Source organism: Saccostrea echinata, unplaced genomic scaffold, assembly GCF_033153115.1.
Source record: "Saccostrea echinata isolate AGI-Se365-2 ecotype Australia unplaced genomic scaffold, CSIRO_AGI_Sech_v1 ptg000005l, whole genome shotgun sequence".
Lineage (NCBI taxonomy): Eukaryota > Metazoa > Mollusca > Bivalvia > Ostreida > Ostreidae > Saccostrea > Saccostrea echinata.
In genome coordinates, this window is record NW_026889754.1 from 6,404,654 (window position 1) to 6,427,278 (window position 22,625).

At 37.3% G+C, this 22,625-nt stretch overlaps 2 protein-coding genes across 2 annotated transcripts; both read left to right on the forward strand.

Moving 5' to 3' along the window:
- Positions 1-8,312: 8,312 nt before the first annotated feature.
- Positions 8,313-13,279, forward strand: LOC133179776 (rho family-interacting cell polarization regulator 1-like). Its single transcript, XM_061314465.1, has 5 exons — positions 8,313-9,883; positions 10,644-10,736; positions 10,893-11,057; positions 11,389-11,532; positions 12,008-13,279. Exons 1-5 carry the CDS (start codon positions 9,601-9,603, stop codon positions 12,319-12,321), a joined length of 999 nt encoding a protein of 332 aa, XP_061170449.1. The 5' UTR covers positions 8,313-9,600; the 3' UTR covers positions 12,322-13,279.
- An 89-nt stretch (positions 13,280-13,368) lies between these two features.
- Positions 13,369-18,694, forward strand: LOC133179777 (uncharacterized). The gene is made up of 2 exons (XM_061314466.1): positions 13,369-16,458; positions 16,602-18,694. Exons 1-2 carry the CDS (start codon positions 13,473-13,475, stop codon positions 18,200-18,202), a joined length of 4,587 nt encoding a protein of 1,528 aa, XP_061170450.1. The 5' UTR covers positions 13,369-13,472; the 3' UTR covers positions 18,203-18,694.
- Positions 18,695-22,625: the final 3,931 nt, after the last annotated feature.

Genomic DNA, 22,625 nt, shown 5'->3' on the forward strand with positions numbered 1-22,625 from the left:
CAAGTATGGGGCATCTGACTCAAGTAAAATCCTACTCATGGGCATGGCACGAAGAGCATCTGCTGTTTCAAACAACCCAAGGAGGCTAGAAGTGAAGCCGAATTTTGCATTTGGCAATCGGTCCATCCATTCAACGGCTTCTTCCGTACTCCCGATGAAACAGTGCCTGTGGATTCGCAAGTCTGTCAGGCTCAACTCCTCTAAAATAGAAAGAAATTCTTTAGCTGCATACCCGGAGTGTAGTTCTCGGCAATGCACCACTAGTGTGAGGTCCCTGTCTTTAGCTACAGGAAGAATTTCTCTCAGGAAGGATCATCGTTGGCACGCAAGCGAATCTCTCTTGCATTGCTGTAGGCTACGGCATCTGGGACTACAGCGGCAGGAAGTTGTAAAGTCAAGGCCAACCTCTCCTAAACCAACACAACCAGGCTCACTCAGAAGTTCCCGCAGCTGCATTATATATGGAGAAATCACTCTTCACAATGTGGGATGGAGACCAAAGGTAAGGTAGATCCTTGGATCCTTAACCTGCTGACGGAATCGCTCCCAGTGATCTGGAAATACATAGTTAGTAATTGACACATCAAGTTGAAAGTCAATCACCATATTTATCCTCTAATGCAGCGAAATCCCTGAGTCCCGTTCGCGAAAGGAGGATGTCCAGATAGAAATGTGAATCCCCAAAATGTTGTTTGAGTGGATCTGGCTGACTAAGAGAAACAGCTGGTACTACTAAGTCTCCAGAAAAAGTTGTCTCTTGTATGGTTGAAAGCACATCTCTCTGCCCAGCAGGTAACAGGAGCAGTAAAAGATTACAGATGACCCTCCAATGGACGAGTGAAGCCACAGATGGCGGCGGATGGATGGAAAAACATTTGGACCTGGCAAGACCATTAGCATCCTCAAATAGGTTCAGTAACTCAATCTCATCATCAGTGAAGTCTGACGCTGCAGGATTTGTAACCTCCACATAAAGATGCTGCAGAGACCCCAGTCCAATATGGAAACATATCCGGTGGAGCAAACCGTTCACTAGAGTGACCCAACGACGTCTATTGGGCTCATTAAACAAAACAACCTCGGGATGGCCCTCGGCATTGGTATGCTTAGCTCTAAGAAAACACTGTTTCCCTTCCTGAACCCCACATTTCCAGCATGCTGTCAAGGCCCCAAAATACCAAGGAAGGTGAGTGCGTAAAACATGGGGCTTTATAGCTGGTGTCCTGGCAGTGCACAATGGACACTTCCGTCCAGACAGTTTCTTCGACTTCTGTGATGTAGTTACTGCACTATCCTCCATATCTTCTTCATAGTCTGGCACAAAAAACGCTTCTTCCATATAATCGGACATCTTCCTATACAAAAATAGACACTGCTAAATATTACATCATCAAATAACAAAACACTATTATTAGTACCTTATTGAGATAAATAACCTCAATAAGTTTTGACTTCAAGCCTGCCTGGCACCATAAAACCAAATAAAAAGAGCACAACTTCTAATTATACATAATCTTCCAGACGAGCAGGTTTCTTGATCTTCCTTCCTGCCCTAGTTGTACCAGTGGATTCTTGAATTTTGTCCAGGTCACCAACAATGTCCTGCTCGTTTGTCTCTATAACTGTATCATCTGTTTCACTTGAATCCTCCAGGCTGTCATCTGTATTAATGAATGTGTTCTCCTCACTATCGACACCAGGTGAGCTCTCATCCCCTTCAAAATATTTGTTCCTTAGTCGCCGTATCCACAATGGCAATTCCCTGTCATTGCATCTCTTTAATTTGTCATGATGTAGAGTAAATCGTCTCTCTTTCTGATCTACAACAGTGTATAATGGTGGATCTGCTGAAATGACAAGGTAGGGACCCCTCCAGGGTGACTGTAACTTGCGACTCTGTCCTACTGTTGTTGCCTCATTTAGCCTGTAGACGATATGTCCTTTCATTTAGCTTCAAATCGTATAGGCGTTTCTGCCTTCTCTGTACCCTGTCAAGTTGCTTCCTCGCAAACGAGTGTGCCTCCATCATAATCTTGTCCAGATGCCTCACCCATTCATTTGGCTCATATTCAGTCAACGTAAGATTTGACATTCCAGTCACAATATCAGGTGGCAAATTAACTTCACGTCCAAGCATGAGTCTGTTAGAGCGATTCTTTATTTGAACTCGGAAGGCATTGGCCTTCCGATGGAAACTGGTAATCTGCAACGGGAGGATGTTTTTACACCATTTATCTAATTCCCCCTTTGCCTGGCTTCCTGTAGAATCCGTTCTTATATTTATAATACTGTAACTAAATCCTCCTTTGCAATATCCATGCTCTTGATCCTTTCTTGAAAGTGTTGAATTACAATCCTTGCAGCGATACTTAAATCCGCTGTGTTGCTCTTGTGCATGCCCATCTGCTGCGTATAGGTTCTCTGACTTAAATTTCTCACACATATTGCATACATAAGTGGTTACCTGGAATTAAAAAACAAATATTAAATGAAGTAATAACACGATATAACCAGACTGCATAAAATATGTATGCGCTCACTTAATATACATAGAAGTCACTATATTGAGTGGGCACTTTATAATTTCGCTTTGCACGTTTCTCATTTCTAGCTTCACCTTTCTCTTTAGATGCACGTTTAGATACACTGTCACTACAGTGCACAGGCCCAATGCTATCAATATCACCATCAACATTCTTATCATCACTTCTCTTAACAACATCACCACTCATAACACCACCAGTTCCATCTAAATGAATATTTTCACCATCACTAGCCAAAATTGTACTCGTTATTTCACTATCCATAGCCTCACTAACAATCCATTCTGGTTTGTTTTCTCCTAAATCGGTTTTAATCTGTCTCTGAGATTCCTGAATTCTGTATGTCACATCACCTATTTTCTTCACTATTAAAAGCGGCCCTATCCAATGATTACGCAATTTTTGAGATAACCCTTTCTTCTTCGTTTGGTCATGTAACCACACTGCATCACACAATTTATACTCATGAAAATTTTTGTCATATCTCCTTTTCATTGTATCTGCAGTAAGTTTTAAATTTTCCCTGGCATAATCATGCACACATCTAATTTGTTCACATAATTGAAATGCATAATATGACTTGAATTGTTTCTGGTTTCCATGCTGAACTTCGCCGAACATCAAATCAATTGATTAGTTATTTTCCTTCCAAGCATCATGTATGAAGGCGACACTTTCGTTGCTTCATGCACTGAGATCTATAAGCCATCATCACAATCGATAAAAACAAATCCCAATCTCTTTGCATAGGATCTATGAAAGCTGTTAACATATTTTGAATTGTTTGATTTGCACGCTCTACCATCCCGTCTGATTTTGGTCTAAAAGGTGTAGTTCGTGTTTTCTCCATATTTAATAAATCACAAATTTCCTTCAACAGTCCGGATTCAAAATTTGTTCCTTGGTCGGAATGAATTTCTTTAGGAATACCAAACACACTGATAAATCGATCAATGAGAACAGATGCAACAGTTGCGGCTTCCTGATCAGGTATTGACACCGCTTCAGTCCATTTAGTGAAATAATCCGCAATCACCAAAATGTAACGATTTCCTCTTTCGGTTTCACGTAAAGGGCCCATAATGTCTATTGCTATTCTTTCCAACGGAGCTCCTACAACGTACTATTTCATTGGTCCTTGATAATTTCCTTGCAGCACACACATCGCAGATTTTACACATTTGTTGAATATCCTTCCTCATATTAAACCAATAAAATCTACATCTTTCCAAAGTTTTGTTTACGCCTAAATGTCCAGAAGTTCTAGAACTGTGTAACTACTTCATCACATATTTCTGTAATTCTTTAGGCAGGACTATTAACCATAATACTTCCTTTCCACAATCTGACTCCCATTTTTTGTACAAAACGCTATCCTTCAATGTAAGTGAATCATACCGGGCCCAGTAATGTTTCACTCTATTACACGAAGCTACATCAGCGGACATGTCATTATTTGGACTTATAAAAAATATGTTTTTTTGAACAAAGGAAAAAAAAAAGAAATGTCAGAATTGTGAAAATCTTACAGATGACTGACAAATGGATCACGGACAAATTCTGATCAGTAAAGCTTACTTGACTCTGAAGCAGGGGTGAATCAAAACATTTTTAAGATTTTACCTGATAAATTCCAACCCTCTTCATCCCTTTCTGAAACGGATCCTGTGCCTCGGATTCAGTTTCTGCCATGATTGCTGGGAAAAAGTTGGGGATCTCTCCACCTTCAATAATCCCGAGAGCTGCATTGAATTAACAAAGATCTTTAATAAAATGAAAGTAAGTAAGTGCTCCTACAAAATGACAATATTAATTCTTTTTATAACGGACTCAACCCAACATTCTTCATTCATTTGAAGAAAAAAAAACATGATCAGATGACATTTGCTTTCTTTAAAAATCCTTCCATTTCTCCACAGAGATATTGTTCTGTTGTATCATTTTTGCAAACAAAAAGATTTTATATTAACCCGCAAAAAATTTGTATATTTTTACAGCAATAACTAAACAACAATAATTGACCTTTATTGGTATCTGGAAGATTGGGAATACTTACAGAGAACAACAGCTGAATAAAAATAGTAGCTTTTAGCAATAAATTCATCAACTACTCTTAGCTTCGGTGATCCGCTCTCCATCGTGATAAGCTTTGACTTTGTCTCTTTCAAGAAGAGGGAGAAAAATTCCTTTCTTGGTCCACCAAGATCAACGGCTTGTTCTCCATAGAAGACAACTTCTATGGGGAATCTGATGTTTGGTAGGGTTGCACTTTCGTCAGTTGTATCCTCGAAGATGTTGACATGACTGACAAAAATGCCAGACGTCTCCTCCTCTACCACATCGTTCTCTGAGACGACATCCTTGTAGGAAGATATCTTGGTATGCTTGTAAAATTTTCGTTGGTTCGGCATTGTTTTTTTCTAATAATAATTAAAAAAAACCCAGAATAATAGTATGAAAAAGGTAAAAAAAAAATTTACGAACTGCAATTATTCTCTCTCCCTCTAGGTGTGAGAGATAGAGAGAGTGTGTGTGTGTGTGAATAACTTACATTGTCTTTAATGCGCTTGTTATAATAATAATAATAATAATAATAATACTTTATTTAGAGAAGGTAGTCTGATTAGTGTGGCACACTATTCTTCCTCAGGGCCTTCTAATTACAACAAACATTACATCAAAAATATCAAAGAATAACAAATAGTAATTGAGACATCCAATACATAATATTTACAAGATCGCATAATGATAATAACAATCAAATATAACAGAATGACAGATAAAGTGATATAATCTTGCAATTGTAAGACATGACAACACAAATATCTACATATATACAAAAGATATCAAATTAGAATAATGAAATACTATTGTTGAGGATAAGTCTTTCTACATTTCACTTAAAGACTGATAGAGTTGGTGCCCATCTTACATTTAAAGGCAAACTGTTCCATAAATGAACACCAGAATATTGAAGGGAATTTTTAAGTGCCTTTGATGGTGCATCAGGAGCTGCATCAAGTATGATTCTAGCGGCCCGTTTTTGGAGCTTATGGATTCTTTCCATGCAACTGCCTGGTGCATTACCCCAGATAGTCAGACAATAATTAATAGAAGGCAGTATAAAGGCATTGTAGAATAGTTTTCTGGTTTTCAGAGGAAGAAATTTCTTGATTTTTCGCAAGGTAAATAATTTATATGTTAAAGATTTGCAGACTGAATCTACATGGTTATGAAAATTTAGTGTATGGTCTATATGAACCCCAAGTAGTTTTTCTGTTTCAACATTGTCAAGGTGTTTGTCAGAAACATGCAGACTCAACTTATTTAAGTTTGATTTTCTTTGATGGGTTCCCATCAGCATACATTTTGTTTTATCAACATTTAAAACCATTTGATTTTCTAAACACCATTTTTCAATATTTACTAAATCAGAATTTAGAGCTGTTTCAATGCACGATATATTGTTCTCAGAAACATGTAGAGTTGCATCATCGGCAAACATATCAATGTATGTTTGAGAGACAGGTAAGGGAAGGTCATTAATATATAACAAAAACAGTAATGGGCCTAATATTGATCCCTGTGAGTAGTAAGGGGGACAGAGAACAGTCAGTCTACAGTCAGGATGACGTCATGGGTTTTTCCCAAAAAGGTCATATGAGGTCACAGTCAAGGGTGGAGTCTACAGTCAATGACGTCATTGGGTTACCTTAGTGTAAAAAGTGAGTCTACAGTCAATGACGTCATGGGTTAACTTAGTGCAAAGAATGAGTCTACAGTCAAGGAGTCTACAGTCAATGACGTCATGGGGTTTTCCAAACATGATAGAGGTGACTTTACAGTCAAGGTGTACTCTACAGTCACTGATGTTATCAATTGGTGAAATGATATTGCAGATCTTTACGAAATGACATAGCAACACTCAGGGAAAATGACATTGTAACTTTTAGAGAAATGACAATGCAGCTTTAAAACATTGTGGGGAATGACATAGTAACTTGTAGATCTTTACGAAATGACATAGCAACACTCAGGGAAAATGACATTGTAACTTTTAGAGAAATGACAATGCAACTTTAAAACATTTTGGGGAATGACATAGCAATTTGTAAGGAAATTACGATGCAACTTCTAAAGAAATTTGTACCCAGACAATTTTATGATTACACCGGTATAAAAAGTCCAAGTTTTCACAAGCTTTTCATAGTCAAATTTCAGATGTAAAGGGAAAAAATCACCAAACACTTTATCATCTATAGGTATGTTTATTTTCACACAATATAAAAGTTTTTTTTTTAATCTATATAACAAAAGTGATGAAAAAATCTTTTTTGAAAGTATAAACTACGTAACATTCTTATAAAATCTGTCCTTGTGAAATTCATCATTACAGTTCTTTGTCTTAAAGAAGTTCATTTTTTACAAATTCATCACCACAACTTCTTTATGAACAATTATAAAGAAGAAAACTTCACATGTTTTCTGGCAGGTCCAGCTCAGCATTCAAATTTGTCCTCTAAATGGTTAATTATGATGGAGCTTTGCTGCATATCCTCAGCCATTCTCTTATGTAAATTCCTCAATATATTAAATTGTTCGTTCACATTTTCCTTCAATGGCTGGCGCATCTTTTTCTCCAGTGCGTTATATTTTTCAGGATGCTTTCTTCTTTATGAAAAAAAAATGAAATTATACATTTTTAATTAAGTTTAGTCATACATTAATCCAATGAAATATAAATACGAGTCTTTAACAGTGGGTATATAAATACAGATGTTTCATAGAAAAAATACTCTTTACTGAAACTAGAGTTATCACTCTACACTCAAAGGTTGTAACTAAATAATACAAAGAAAAGACCTCACCTAAAGGAGGTGAGGATAGAATTCTCCACATTTTCAAACGATCCCTCGCCCGTTTCTTCATCTACAACAACAACTGGTGGCCAGTTTTCATCAGCTGGAGGGGAGTACTTGGGTGTTGAGGACGGCGGGACGACGGGGGTTGATGGTTCTAATGTAATGAATGTCTTGCTTTCATTTGATGCACTGAAAAATATTTGAGAAAACAAACATACACTTTTGTTGATCTTAAAACATCATTTGTAGCTTAATCATTTAGGAATAATCGATAATTTATATATATAATATATCTCCTAGCAAGACTAAGTCTAAGTGTGGTAAGAACGATAACTCTAATTGTAAAAGTTCGTACCTTTCAAAAGTATTTGCATCGACAGGTTTGATTGTGACCGTTCTTTGAGGAGAAGGGGGGGAATCTTCATTTTCAAGATCTTTTCCCATCTGTACCCATAGAGCCTCAAACTCTTCGAAAGAGTTGGCGGAGTTTGTAAGATCTCTGAAATAAAATAAAACAGAATGACTAAAAATGTAATGAGAGGTAAATGGACACATCTTAGTGATTGAAATGATCATAAATAACCATAGTTCAGTAACGACAATAGTGAAGTACACCAAATTTACAGGAATTGTACATAATTAGAAGCTGGCCCTCTTGCACTCGGGACTTTCGTGAAGAGTTATCTACTTTTGATAAAATTGAGAAAAATCTTATTTTCTGAAAATTTACATCGTAAAAGATTAATTTTAATTAATATCCTGATAGAGAGGAAGTATATGTAACTTTCTACCAGGAGATTTATTTGAAAAAATATAATTTCATCTAAAGATATCAGAATTAAATGCACTCTTCCCATAAATTTCAATGTTAAATCAAAAGGTGAGATGCTTCGAGTATAAATCAAAATTCTGAAAATTTCTATGGTGGATAATTTTCATTTGATAAGCCCTTCAAATTGATATCAGGTTCACCAAAAAAAAATCCTACTAACAATATTGGTCATTATACATCGGATATCTGAAGTTGGTCGACAACGATCTTTTTAAAAGTTAAAATTGAGAATTGTTATCAATTAACAACATTAGATTAAGATCTGATCTACTTACAGAAAGTTGAAAATTTCGTCTGCCATATTTTTCTCTCACTAGTACTGCTATCTTTCTTCTTTTTTTTTTGGTGAAAGGTACCGTTAAAGATTACTCCTCCCATATTTATACCCATAGGGAGGAAGTAAGTAGACGGAAAAGTTATACAAGAGAAATGGTATATAGTCTTTTAGGGTGTTTGTCATGGTTACATTGCTATTTTTTTTTTAAGTTTGGATATGAGGAACAGTAATTAATTTGATGCATTAATTAGCTCATCATCTGTCGTACTTAATCTCTTCAAATGAAAGCGGGCAATTCTAAATCATTTTAAAAATTCCGCTTTTTCACGATACACCTGCGCACAAAGGTAGTGTAGCGTGTCCTGACATGACCTAGTATTCAATAAGTGTAAACGTCATGGCTTTTATCTGTGTGTGTCACGACCCTTTTAATATATCCATTTGAAGTTTTTAAAACGTCAATTGAATAATTAGCTGTTAATCATACATAGTTAGATGATAATTTACCTTTCATCATAATCTCTTTTAATGGAAGCGCGCAATTCTAAATAATTTTTAAAAATTCCGCTTTATCACGATACACCTGCGCAAAGGTAGTGTAGCGTGTCCTGACATGACCTAGTATCAGTACAAGCATTGTTACTTTTATTTCCGTATGTAGATACACAAGACTATATATATATATATTAAAAAAAAAAAAAAAAAAAGAGAGAGAGAGAGAGAGAGAGAGAGAAATGAGATATTTAGTACGTTTTACTTTAGATTCAACTGACACAATACTGATGTGTTATCTTATCTTCTATATTCTTCTATATTTTTAAATTTAAAGAAAGAGAGGGAGAGAGAGAGAGAGAGTACTGCTGTTACACGGTCTAAATGTATGAGTGACATGCAATTTATGAAGTTTGAAATCATGTATTCCTCCTGCACTGATCGAGCCATCATATTAAATGTCAGTATAATTATCCCAACACACTAGAACTATTGTTTTTCATTCCCGCATTAGCCTTTACCCTATTAGTTTATCCCTTACAATCAGCTGACTGATGACGGGTGAAAAGTCCGTGCAAAATTCGCGCCACTCCAATGAACGGAAAGATGAAGACGTGTTTTGTGATGTGTTTAATTTTTGGCTGGTATACAATTGTTTGTGCGCAAATTAGATGTCATAGATGTCCAAACTACCTTGGAGTTGTAGATTGTACGCAAACGCGATGGAACTGTTATAGTATTTTTCTTGGTGCGCAATTTAAAATTCGCGAAATTCGAGTCTCCGAGTGCACAGTCAACATAAATCTAGTGGGGAACAGAAAGCTACCCTTTCCAGTCGTGCGAAATAGAGATGGAGATACTTGCCCCGATGTATTCAGTAAGTACATATGTAAATGAGAAGATTTGTGGGTATCAAAGTCAAGTCAAGTTGTCTAGTAAATTTTATGTAAAATCGGTACAATATACATATAACCTATATTGACCGCTTAGTTTATCATTTATACAAAAATTTTGTTGTTTGTCCTAATACGGAATGTTCTTGTGGTATTTGTGTTGGTATATAGTGACCGGTTCATTGAGATTACCGTGAGAAAAAAAATGTGATCACGTGATATTTTCATAAACCAATCACATCACTGTGTCTTTTACTATGGAATGTCGGTTCATTATTATGAATCCTGATGAGTTCCGAAAGACAAATCAACTTGGCAGAAAATATCTGAAACGTTCAGTCGATTGGTTGATTTCAGCCTTTTTTTGCATAAAAACTCCCTTTAATTCTGCATCCGGAATAGGGGGATTTCAGTTCTTAGCAAAATTTTCAGCCTTTTTAAGTGATAGGCGTAATACACCTCTGAATCTAAATGAGAAAAGTTGATACAATGTATGGTATTTGGATCCGCACCTTAGAAGTGCCAAATTAAGATCGGGTTCGTGTCCCAACGAGAGGTATTACGTCACAGTAAGTTGTGTATTAGCCTAGCTCTGTTTAAGATGGTCGTTTTTATACGCTTGACAAAGGCCAAGTGGTTGAAAATTTTAGCGCAATAGAGTGTGTTTTATATTTTAATGACATACTTCCCTTTGGAGGACTATTGATTGAATTGGTATTCCAAATAATTAATGTACCTTTTCAGCACCTATTAGAGAGTCTATGGAGACAAGTCCAAGTTGGAGTTCAACAGACTCTACCACAAAACCAGCGAGGGTCCTAAGCAACAAGACTTCCGGTGAGAAATGTGCCGAACTCGAAGTTAAATTTGAAATTTTCAGTAATCAAAGTAAAAACAGCAGTGTACCGCACATTAAAATAAAATTGAATTATTGATTACTAAATTAGTAGTCATCCTTCCCAATTGTTTAATGACTCCATCTTAATATTGTAGGTATGACACGAACAACAATATACCAAGTAAGAACAGAGACCACCACGGAAGCAACAGAGGCCACCACGAAAGCAACAGAGACCACCACGAAAGCAACAGAGACCACCACGAAAGCAACAGAGACCACCATGAAAGCAACATGGCTGGCGCTCAGCAAGACTCTTGGTAAGAAAATTTGTTATAAGTTAAACATCCTTCTAGTAGAAAAAAAAAGATAAAGCTCACTATGAAACTTTTGTTACTTTTGTAGATTGCTTCTAACCTCATTTACCCTTTGAAATTTTCTGTAAAATTAAAATTAAAGAGTAGCACTGTATATATTAGTTAATTATATTCTTTGAATTTTTTTTTAATGAAAAATGGTAAAATTTAGTTGTTAATTACCAGTAATTTTTTGTTACATCAAAAAATTAAATGTAAAAGTTTTTACTCATGGATATCCACAACACCTGAATTGTTGCAACTAATTTTTGTGTACTGAAACTTTTATTGGTAGATGTTAGTGTAGATGGGACATCAATGACAGTGAATCCCAAACAGCAGACATCAATGACAGCGAATCCCAAACAGCAGACATCTATGACAGTGAATGCCAAACTGCAGAGTGACACAGAGGGGGAGGAAAAAGATGCATATTATGGTAAATTTGGTTTGTATATGAATATCATCATGTTGACATGTGTATTAAATTTTATGTTTCTACTGTTATTTAATGTTAAAAAAATGAGGAAAATATGTCCGAGGTGTAAAATGATTAGTAATAACAAACAAACAAGTGTTCTTGGTAAACATTTATTCAGAAAGAATCAAATTGTTAAGAAAAAAAATAGTTTGCCATCAAAGTATGAGCTGGCACATGTTGGACATTATTCTGAATCGGATGATGATTATGATGACATAGAATTTGATATTCATTATGTGTCTGATAACTGAAGAGCAGTAAACAAAATTCTTGGTAGTTCTCGTGATCAGGTAAAAAAAAAATATATGTTTCCAAGGACCTCAGATTTTAATTTAATAAAAATGTGTACATATTTTTATAAGTTTTGCTATTCTCGAAAGATAATTGTTTTCTTTCATAAAGGATGTTCAATCTAATTAAAAAATTTTATTAGGATTCCTAGCTTGGGGAATCACAGCTACAGTCTTCTTGAAGCTGTCGATTATCATCATCATCAAGATAAGAATTCATTATACCACCAATCCTCAATCGCAAGATGAACCAATAGAATCCAACATCCCTAACCAAGTCCAATCACCACCTCAGCCAACTGCACCACCCCAGCCAACAACACCACCCCAGCCAAAGATTGTCACACCTGAAACAGCAAGTGGTGAAAATTTCCACACGCCTCAATCGTTGAAACCCCTAATTAGACCGTCTCCTGTTAGTGCCCACACAAGGTCTAAAATGCAAAAAAAAAGTTAGTGTTTGAGTCAAAGGTTTAAGCTATTAGAGTTTGAGTCAAAGGTTTAGGCCATTAGAGTGAAAAGAAACCACATGAGATATGCATGATGACACTGTAGTAACAAGACATTGATGTCTTGAATTTATAGTTTGTATGATATGTATGTTTTTTCCCTTACTTTTCTGTGTTTCATTTGTGGACGAGAGGAAAAAATGATAATTTTTTTCCAAAATGTTAGAATTGTTTTTGTGATTTATGATACTGATTCTTTTTTCAAGAAAGGAAAAGGAACAATAGATAGAATTTTACACATTTGATTTTTTTTATTAGTTTTATGATAAAAACTGAAATAACATTTTAATCTATGTATTAGAATTAACACGTCATGTTTTATTATGTGTAATTTTACACTGATTTTATACAACCTGTGCAAGGTTACGAGAGAGAGATTTTTGAAAATTATTCTATGTTTGGTTGATTGGAAGGTGGATTTTTTCTTTGCAGACAGGAAGGGAGATAATGTAAATTCCTACTTTAGAAATACAATTTAGAATAGTTGATTGCAGGTTGTGTGATTTGTATTCTCTTTTATGACTTATATTATGTATTTTGGAAAAAAAAATCAGAATTTTCCATATACACACCCTTTTTTGTTTATGTGATGGAGTTTTTTGCACATGGGTAGTGCAATTTATTATTATTTTTGTCATGACTTATATTGTTAATTTTGAAAACATCACATTTATTATACTGATTCCTTTTTTTCTTGAGAAGAAAGGAACCAGAATTTTACACGAGTGAATTCCTCAGGAGTTTTAATATGTTTACTGTTAATTTTTTGTATCAAAATTAACACTTCACATTGCATAATGTGTAACTTTACACGGATTTTGTGTATAACTTGTGCTATTTTATGAGAGATGTTTTTTTGATTATACAGTTGATTTTTAGCATGCAGTTTACATGTTTGCAATTGAATATACCAATCATGTTGTTTATGAATTTAAATAAAAGTTTTTTTGAAGTTAAAAAAAGGTTTTGTTTTTTTCTTTAGATGAGTTGCGGTGTAACAATATAAAAAAAATATAATACATTATTGAATTTCAGGTTATATTTTGAAAAGTATATTTTAAAGAATTTCATAAACAGTCTGAAATTTTTAATTTAGAACATGTCAGACGGTAGTCTCCTCAAAGAAATCTTGGACTCCTTGGTGGATTCAGATGCCGTGCAGTTATTTGCAACAGCGAATGGTTTAGTTGGTGATGTCGAGGTCGAGAACCGATTAAGAGAACTCCAGCATGAAAAGGAACTTAAGTGGGAAAAGCACATAGACGACTTATGGCAGGAGGTTCTCTCTGATATGGAGTCTCCTCCTAAAAAAACGTGTCATTCTTGCAATGATGGCAATCAACCTTCTACAAGTAGACAGGTGGGGGGCGGTGGGGAAAGTTCTGATTCTAAGGACACATTAGCAAAACCTTACTATATCTGGAAGAGAGATACCAGGACCTTCAAGAAAAATCTGGCCCGCGACACCACGTTCAAGGTCAAATTCAATGAACAGTGGAGGGGGGATAAATTAATAGATATCCAAAACAAATTACACGAGATGTTCGACGACCTGTTGTCGCAGGCCAAGGGTCATGATGCGGATTTGGGAAGGGTGGTCCTGAGTCATCCGAGTTTAAACAATCCTATCGTCGTGCCGCTGCAGTCCTGGGAAAAATTGAATGCAGATGTCGTCATGTCTGAGATCACCAAGGTACTCAATTCGAACGAAAGCTTACCCGTAGATGAAAACCTGCTAGTCACCATCGGGTCCATTGACTTACCTAAAGGGGGAGGTAACCCTAGAAAATTACCCATTACAACTCTTTTCGGTCCTAAAAATAGTATAGAAAGGAAAAAATCACTTTTTCACGTTCAAAATAATGACAATTTATGTATGGCCATTTCCATCGGTCTGTGTTTTCTAAAAACGTGTAAGAAAGTAGATACGGTAACATGGAATAATTTAGTGAGGAATGATCCTGGAACGATGCTAGATCACGCCCTCAAACACCGCACTATTTCTCAAACATATTATGACAATATCTTGAAAACGTCGAGACAAAAAATGCAAACGGAGCTGGCCATGGGGCTATGTGAAAAAGCCGGTGTGCCCAATGACAGGTATTTAGGTCTGAATGATATCGAACCTTTTGAAAATTTACTTGATGTCTCGATCAACGTCGTGTCCTCTGCCGTTGGAAACAAATTTGTCAGGGTCACAGAGGATCAGGGTAAGCCTCGTCTCTATTTGTATCACGTGGATTCGGAACAGGAAAAACACTGGCATGGAATTGCTAGGATACAAGGATTTTTTAAGGCGTCGTATTTTTGCCATACTTGTTTAAAACCGTATAAAGATAAATCCAAACACTCTTGTGCCACCTCTTGTGAAGTATGTTTACATGACAACTGCCCAGAAACAGACGTCCAAATGGGTTGTCGTTGCTGTGGTCGGATCTGTCGGTCTTGGACGTGTTTTAAGAGACACAAACAACAAAGAATTGTCAAGAAAGAGAGTTATCCCCCCGCCTGTGACGTGTTTTACCAATGCAAAAATTGTAGAGTCACTCTGGAACGTGCTAAGCGCTCTCCCCATTTACATATTTGTCAAGAGTGGCAGTGCCCCAACTGTCGGGAATATCAAACGGGGGAACACAATTGTTATCAGAAATCGTATACGTGTGATATGGAAAAGAGAAACAAGAAATTTATTTTCTACGATTTTGAGACGCGTCAAGATGACATTTATCATTGCGACAAAGGATACAGACCGTCTTGCATCAGATGTCGCCATTGTGTTAAGGAGGAACGCCAGTGCTTAAACTGCAGACTCTGTCAAAACTGTCGAGATCCGTCCTGCGGTCTACAACAACATAAAGTAAACTTTGCCGTACTACAGACCACTTGTCACAAATGCGAAAAAATGGAACTAGTGGAGGGTGCTACCTGTCATCATTGTGGAAAACGATGTACAAAATGTTCCCGGACCCGAAAAGGAGAATATATGTTTCCCCCTTGTACCGACACTTGTGGAAAAAGGGAACTCGTGTTTTCTGGTGACAGCGCGGCCGAGCAGTTTTGTGCTTACATTACCAGTAAACACTGCAGGGACTCGATTTTAGTTGCACACAATGCCAAAAGTTTTGACCTGTATCCCGTTTTAGAAGTTCTTATCGACCGACACTCCATTCGACCAAGCAAGATCATATACAATGGTTCCAAAATCATGTACATGCACATTGCCCAAAAACTGAATTTAACTTTTGTGGATTCCCTCAATTTCCTTCCCATGAAACTAGCTAAAATACCAGAAGCTTTTGGTCTACAGGAACTCTGCAAAGGTTACTTTCCCCATTTATTTAATACCAAAGCCCATCAAAATTACGTGGGGCCATATCCAGAATTAAAATATTACGGATACGATGCCATGTCGACTGGGGAGCGGAAGAAGCTTGCAGAATGGCATGCAACGAAAGAGAACGAAAGCTTTAATTTTCGAGAAGAAATGTTGCAATATTGTCGCTCGGACGTTGACATACTGAGACGGGGCTGTCTGGAATTTCGAAATTTAATGATCAAGGTGACGACCGTCAAAGAACACATTCCACAAGCAGACGGAACCGTCAAGGAAAGTACCACGTTTGGAATCGACCCATTTGATTACGTCACCATTGCAAGCGTGTGCATGGGGATATTTAAATCTTTATTTTTGAAAGGAAAGTACAAGATAGAAATCACCAAAGACGGGGAATGTTCTTGGTATGACGTCCACACGCTTGAGGGAATAGAAGTGATCAACATCGAAGATTCGTGGACGTCATTAATTGACTTGAGGAAGGAGGAAAATATACAGATAGGAAGACGGCATTTCAAGAGTCCCATAGCAGTTGTACCCTCTCAAGGTTATACAAAACGCGACAATTATAGCAAGATTTCCATTCAGTGGTTAGAATGGCTAATGGAAAAAAGTCGTCAACGGGGAAATCCTTTAAGCATTTCTCACGCTCTCAACGAGGGTGAATATCATGTCCCGGGGACCAATTACAGATGCGACGGATTTGTACAGAGTCCCAACGGAAAAGGAACCATTTACGAATTTTATGGTAAGCCCTGGCAATATAGTTCTGTTTTTTATATCTAACATTTACCCCCTTTCCCCCTAAATTGGGGGGGGGGGCGGCGGCGGCGTACCTGGACTTAACCACGAATACATAAATGTTTAATTTTTTTTGTATCTCAAAACTAGGTTGTGTGTTCCACGGCTGTCCCTCCTGTTTCCCAGAAGACCGAAATTACACCAAACATCCTTCCACCAATCAAACTATCAAAGAATTATACGATATGACAATAAACAGAGAAAAAGAACTTAAAAATCTGGGATACAGCTTGGTTACTATATGGGAGCATCAGTTTAAATATCAGTTGGATAAGAATGCGGTTTTGCAACAGTTTGTGTCGACCCTAGATCTTCAAGACCGACTCGACCCACGGGACAGTTTTTTTGGTGGTAGAACCAATGCCATTAAACTACATTACAAAGCAGGAGAAGACGAAACCATACAGTATTACGACTTTACCAGTCTTTATCCTTGGACCAACAAATACTGTCGCTACCCCGTTGGTCATCCTACCATTGTGACGGACAATTTCCAGGACTTGTCACAGTACTTTGGACTTGCCAAAATTAAAATTCTACCTCCTAGAAAACTTTATCATCCTGTACTTCCTTATAACTCGAATGGAAAATTAAAGTTTCCACTGTGTCGCACATGTGCGGACAGTGAAAATCAGAGTGAATGTACATGTACTGAAGAAGACAGAGCCATCACGGGCACGTGGTGTACTCCCGAAATTCAAACGGCAACGTCTAAAGGATACAAAATTTTAAATATTTATGAGGTCTATCATTTTACCGAATCGTCAAAATACGAAGTCGAGTCGTGTGAGGGGGGATTGTTTGCTAAATATGTAAATATGTTCTTAAAAATCAAACAGGAGGCTTCGGGATTTCCAGCCGAATGCGTTACGGAAGAAGCTAAATGGAAATACATCAGGGAATACAAAGAAAAAGAAGGCATACAATTAGACTATAACAAAATTAAAAAAAATCCCGGTTTGCGATGCTTAGCAAAACTCTGTTTAAATAGCTTTTGGGGTAAATTTGGTCAAAGGTTAGGCATGCAACAGTCTATGTTTATTCACGAAGCAGAAGCCGAAAAATTTTTTCAGATGCTTTCAGATCCAACAAAAGTACCACACAATTTTCACATTGTTTCAAGAGACATACTCCATTTAGAGTGGAGTAACAACCCTTTGTTTACTCAGTTCGATAACAAAACCAACATATTCTTAGCTTCTTTTACCACCATGTGGGCTCGACTCAAATTATACAGTGTTCTTGACAAATTAAACGAGAATGTTTTGTATTTTGATACAGACAGTGTCATTTTTAAGGCTAAAAAGTCGGACGACTTGAGTTATCTACCCATTGGTAATTACTTGGGAGAGTTGACTAACGAGATCGCCCCACAAGATGGTTACATTGTTGAATTTGTCTCGGGGGGTCCCAAGAATTATGCTTATCGTACGTTGTCGGGAAAAGAAGAATGTAAAGTTAGGGGATTTACACTGAACTGGGCCAACTCAAAACTGATCAATTTCGATGCCATCAAGTCCATCATCTGTACCTCACACGACCGACAAATCGAAATTGTCAACCCTTGTAAAATATCCAGAGACAGTAGAAAGAGGAAATTGCTAAACAGAGTAGAAACTAAAAATTATAAAATGGTGTACACCAAAAGGAGAATTCTTCCCAACTTAGACACGTTGCCCTTTGGATTTTAATTGTGAAAAAAAACAAAGTTTTTAATGTTATCCTTTTATTGAAAGACAATTACAAATAAATGATCCACATTACACTTTTGTTCATTGTTATAACATTGTTAATAGGTAAGCCAGGGAATTTTTTTCTTTTTCCGTCGAACATTAATGATTCCAGGAGGTCTTCCGACTTTTTTCTTACTGACATAACCAGTGCCAGTTTGTAAAAGGTGGTTGTCATCCACTTGGTCGCTGCAATTCTGGCTTCTATCTTCGTGAATTTGCTTCGAGGTCTGGACGGTCTCGGATATAGCTTGAGTCGAGTGATCCTTGGCATGGTCCAATTTTTGAAGTAAATGTTCATATTTCAGTTTCGGCACAAGTATCATTTCCCTCGCCATTTTCTTTGGAAATGTTGCACAATAGGTGTTATTAAAAGCGATATTAAAGAAGTATGTTTGATTAATATCCGACGTTTCTCTCGGTTGCTGACTTCTCTGGATCCCAGAGATCGAATGTGTGATTCGTAAGGTTTCAGTTGGTTTATATACTTTTTAAGTAAAGGATAAGTCCCCGTATAAATGTTAAGTGCTATTTCACTAAGCACATCATACTGTTCACTGGTCAAGGCTTTAACGAGTACTTTTTGCTGTGCACTGTCAGCATACAAGAGAAATTTTAAAAAAGCCTCGTGTTTCTTCACCGTTTGCTTCATGTTTAAATAATGAGTAGACAAAATCATTCTTATTTATATAGGTTGGTAAATGATCATCTCCTCCCCCGGGAGGATACGAGACCTTAGTTGATACTCTCTGTTTTGTGTTGGTTCTAAACAAACATGCAAGTAACCGAAATTTGGTCGAGTTGCGGATTCGTATGCCGCTTTGAAAAAGGGGACCTGTCCTGGTAATATCTGAGATCCAAAGGTGATGACCTGTCTAGAATCACGGTAATTCTTAAACAAAATGACATTGAGGCAGTTCAATGAAATGGTCCTGGCATATTTTCCCGGAGGATATAGGTTCTGGGACAACATCACTGTGCTCACGTTTCTATGATGAGATGTCACCGTAAACAGATGTACACAGTCCTGAGATTGTGCAACTTGTAACATGAGATCATCCAGCACCAGTACCATGTGATCCATACCCTCGGTGTACTGTTCTATGTCTTCTTTAGAAGGCAATCCATGGTGTAATGATAAGTTTGGTATCGTCTGCGTCATTTCCTCAAACATAGGTTGATGTTCAGAATAAGCATACACTATTCTATCCACAGGTATGGAAAACATACCATTAGCGTTTTGTAAAAGTTTTTTAGTAAAATGCATTTTTCCGCTTTGTGTACTACCACATATTAAAATGGTGGTAGGTGCAGAAAAAGGTAGCAAGGAACGATTGTTCCACCATTTATTCATAGTCTCTGTTTCCATGTTTCTCAGTCGCCAGACTTTTTCAAAATGAAGTTAGGTGCAATGTCACACACACATATAAATATTTATTCAATTATATAATAACTCCCGTATATACTTTTCATGATTTTTAATGATACATAAAATATTCATGCATAAAACTTTTTACAAAACCGTCATTAGATTGAATGTCATTAGAAAATAAATCATACACATGATTGAACGAGTTTTTTAAACACAATCTTGCAATTAGAAATACTAATACATAAAGTCCACATAAATCGGAATTTCGAGGTTGAAGTCGAACGGATTTGAAACGACAATTTACACTGTTCGTTTTTACAAAATTTTGTATATCTTGACTGTAATCTGCTGGGGATCTTCCAAGGCTGTCGAAGAACTCTGCTTGCAATGGACTGTACACAATGATTGTCACCCAGTGTTCTCCGGGTAATGGTAAAGGTTGTGTATTGACGATAAAGGCGCTTGGAAATTCTGTAACTCTTTGAGGCAATGTATTACTAGCAAATACACCTTTTACGTAACGTCTTAAGCAAGGATCTGTCTTCACCATGTTTAACAGATGTGTTGAATTCATGGTTGAATGTAGTTAATGTCACGTGATTTATCAACCTCAAGTAGGGATGAAAAAGTTGCAAATACAATGACATTGGCAGCTTTGGTTGTTGCTTGTTTGAATTTCAATTCCAGTCTGGTGTTTCCCCTACGAATCAGGTTTAAGTACTCTTCTCCAAATCCACAAGGATCTATCGTAAACACAAAAAGTGAGTATCCATTTCCAAAATTATTACGAGAGATAATCAGTCCAGCATCATTGTTCCATTTCCCAGAGGCTTCAAATAAACGAGCATAGGCGGCTGAATAATGTCCTGCCGTAAAGTCCGTCTTCAGTGGTCTTCCAGGTACGCTTTCTCCGTTGACGTATATCCCGATATCTGTTAATCCCATATGCTCAAAATTAAAGGGGTTGGCTGCGTAATCCCCATTCACAGCTTTCTGGTCCACCAGAGCCACCACGATTCGATCGGGTACTGCCTGTGGAAATATATTGTCCCAGTAAAACTCGGTAGATCCTTTGGGTATGGTATTCATTTTTAGTTCATTTCTTGATATGGTATACTTCACAGGGGTGGATTCGATCTGTTTACTGTGGTTGAGCAAAACACCTGGATCAACACGTACTTTGGCCACTTTATACACGACGTCTTGTAATTCTAACTTGTAGGCAGGTGCAGAAGTGGCAGACATGATGACAAAAGGGGCACTGGATCTAAAGAGTTTGATGTAGATATCTACTCCGTTAATCAAGTATTTATCTATATCAAAGATATCTTCCATCAGGTTTCCTTCCAGCTCAAAGACTTTACTTTCCAGAGTGTAACCATACCGCAGGACCAGACCGGCATTGCCTCCGTTGTATGCATTTGCGTCGCCAAGATTCCCCTCGTCTTTAAAGAACAGCTCAGATTGTTTTTGTGAATTGAGTTCGTCTTTCCCGCTGAACAAAATTGTTTTGAGATAAGCCTTCCACGGGTAGTTATTGGTATTGAAAGAGACCAATTTGTTGTTCAAGTAGACATCCATTTGGGAGAACATGCTTTGTAGAGGTAAGTTCACCACACCAGTTTCTTCGTTTGCTGCCAGTGGCGATCCATCTGCTTTCAGAATTCGGGCTTTTACGTACAATTTACTTCTTTTTAAATCAATGTATTCTGCTCCTGAGCCTGACACCACGATCTCGATGGGTGTGTCAGACACTCCTATGCTAGAAATTGGTCTTGCTTCTGTAAAATACACTTTCTCGACCGCTACTTGGTTTGTGGGGGATGCAAAAAGGGAGAGTTCCATTGGTTGTGCTATGTCCTTATTATCACTGCTTAAAAATGCCATTTTTACAGCTTGAAGATACTTCTGTAGCTATCAATATTAAATTCTTTCTTTTTCTTAGACTGTGTTTTCTTGCTTGGTACTCGTCGCTGTTTCTTAACAGACGTCTTTTTCTTTTCTCCGGTGGTCTTTCTTTGTTTGGGTTTAGATGCCTGTTTTCTCCTCGGAGTTTGAGATGTTGTTGGCTTCAATTTCTTTGAAGGAATGACAGAAGAGTCCGAACGTGGCCTTTTTATACTTCCCTTCACTTTGACAAATGGAGCTCCCTCTTTCACATCCTTGGCATGTTCCACTTTAGCTCTTTCCTCCACCGCAGCTACAGGGGTCACCTGAGGGCTGTTATCTACAGATTCTAACTGTGAGTGAGGTCTCAGTGGAATGACATAAGACTTGTAACTTCTCACACCTCTCCCGATTTGTTTTGGTTTGTATTTGTACGGGTTGAATTTTTTCTCCGCCATGTTCTTGTAGAAAGCTTCCCATAGTCTGGGATCGCTGACGTAAGTCTGACTATTCATCATAAAACGTAAGGAATCTTTTTGAAATGAAGTGTTACAGTCACCGGTCCGTTTAAAAATGAAACTAAATTTCCTTCTCTGTCCGTTATATATATAGCAATCTGCTGTAATTGGCCAGTTTTAACTGGAATGTAATAAGGAAGTGCGTAAGTGATATTTTCTGGTTTCTTTCCCAAGTATATGCGTCTTAGGAGGGGTGCCTCTTTTCCCCCAGTAATTGTTTCCTCACAAATATCGCAACACACAAACAATTCTGATTCCTTCTTAGACGAAATCCAGCTCTCTGTAGAAAATTCTGTCAGGGCAACAGTCCAATATCCGTCAAAGTGAATCTGCTTATTCAAATGAACTCGGAAGCAATGGGGTTTGTTTTCAAAATATTCAGAGCTGTCCGTAGACGTCAATACCATTCGAACGCTCATCTTGAATAAAGGCAATTTGTAGAAAATTGTGGCTTTTATTGTTTTTCGAGAGAACTCTCTGGAATCCATGAATTAAATTTCTTTGGCCATCCTTCCCATTTCACATACACTTCCTTGGTTGTACCACGACGTCTTCTTTTAAGTATTTTCTCCACTCTATAAGAAACGTCATCTGACTTGACGACTTT

What these genes read in the sequence shown, in the direction of transcription:
- LOC133179776 (XM_061314465.1), top strand. Translation starts at nt 9,601, where the DNA reads ATGAACGGAAAGATGAAGACGTGTTTTGTGATGTGTTTAATTTTTGGC. An exon ending in TACTTGCCCCGATGTATTCA is followed by an intron (nt 9,884 to 10,643) that starts GTAAGTACATAT and finishes GTACCTTTTCAG; the next exon opens with CACCTATTAGAGAGTCTATG. An exon ending in GGCGCTCAGCAAGACTCTTG is followed by an intron (nt 11,058 to 11,388) that starts GTAAGAAAATTT and finishes TTTTATTGGTAG; the next exon opens with ATGTTAGTGTAGATGGGACA.
- LOC133179777 (XM_061314466.1), top strand. Translation starts at nt 13,473, where the DNA reads ATGTCAGACGGTAGTCTCCTCAAAGAAATCTTGGACTCCTTGGTGGAT. An exon ending in AACCATTTACGAATTTTATG is followed by an intron (nt 16,459 to 16,601) that starts GTAAGCCCTGGC and finishes TCTCAAAACTAG; the next exon opens with GTTGTGTGTTCCACGGCTGT.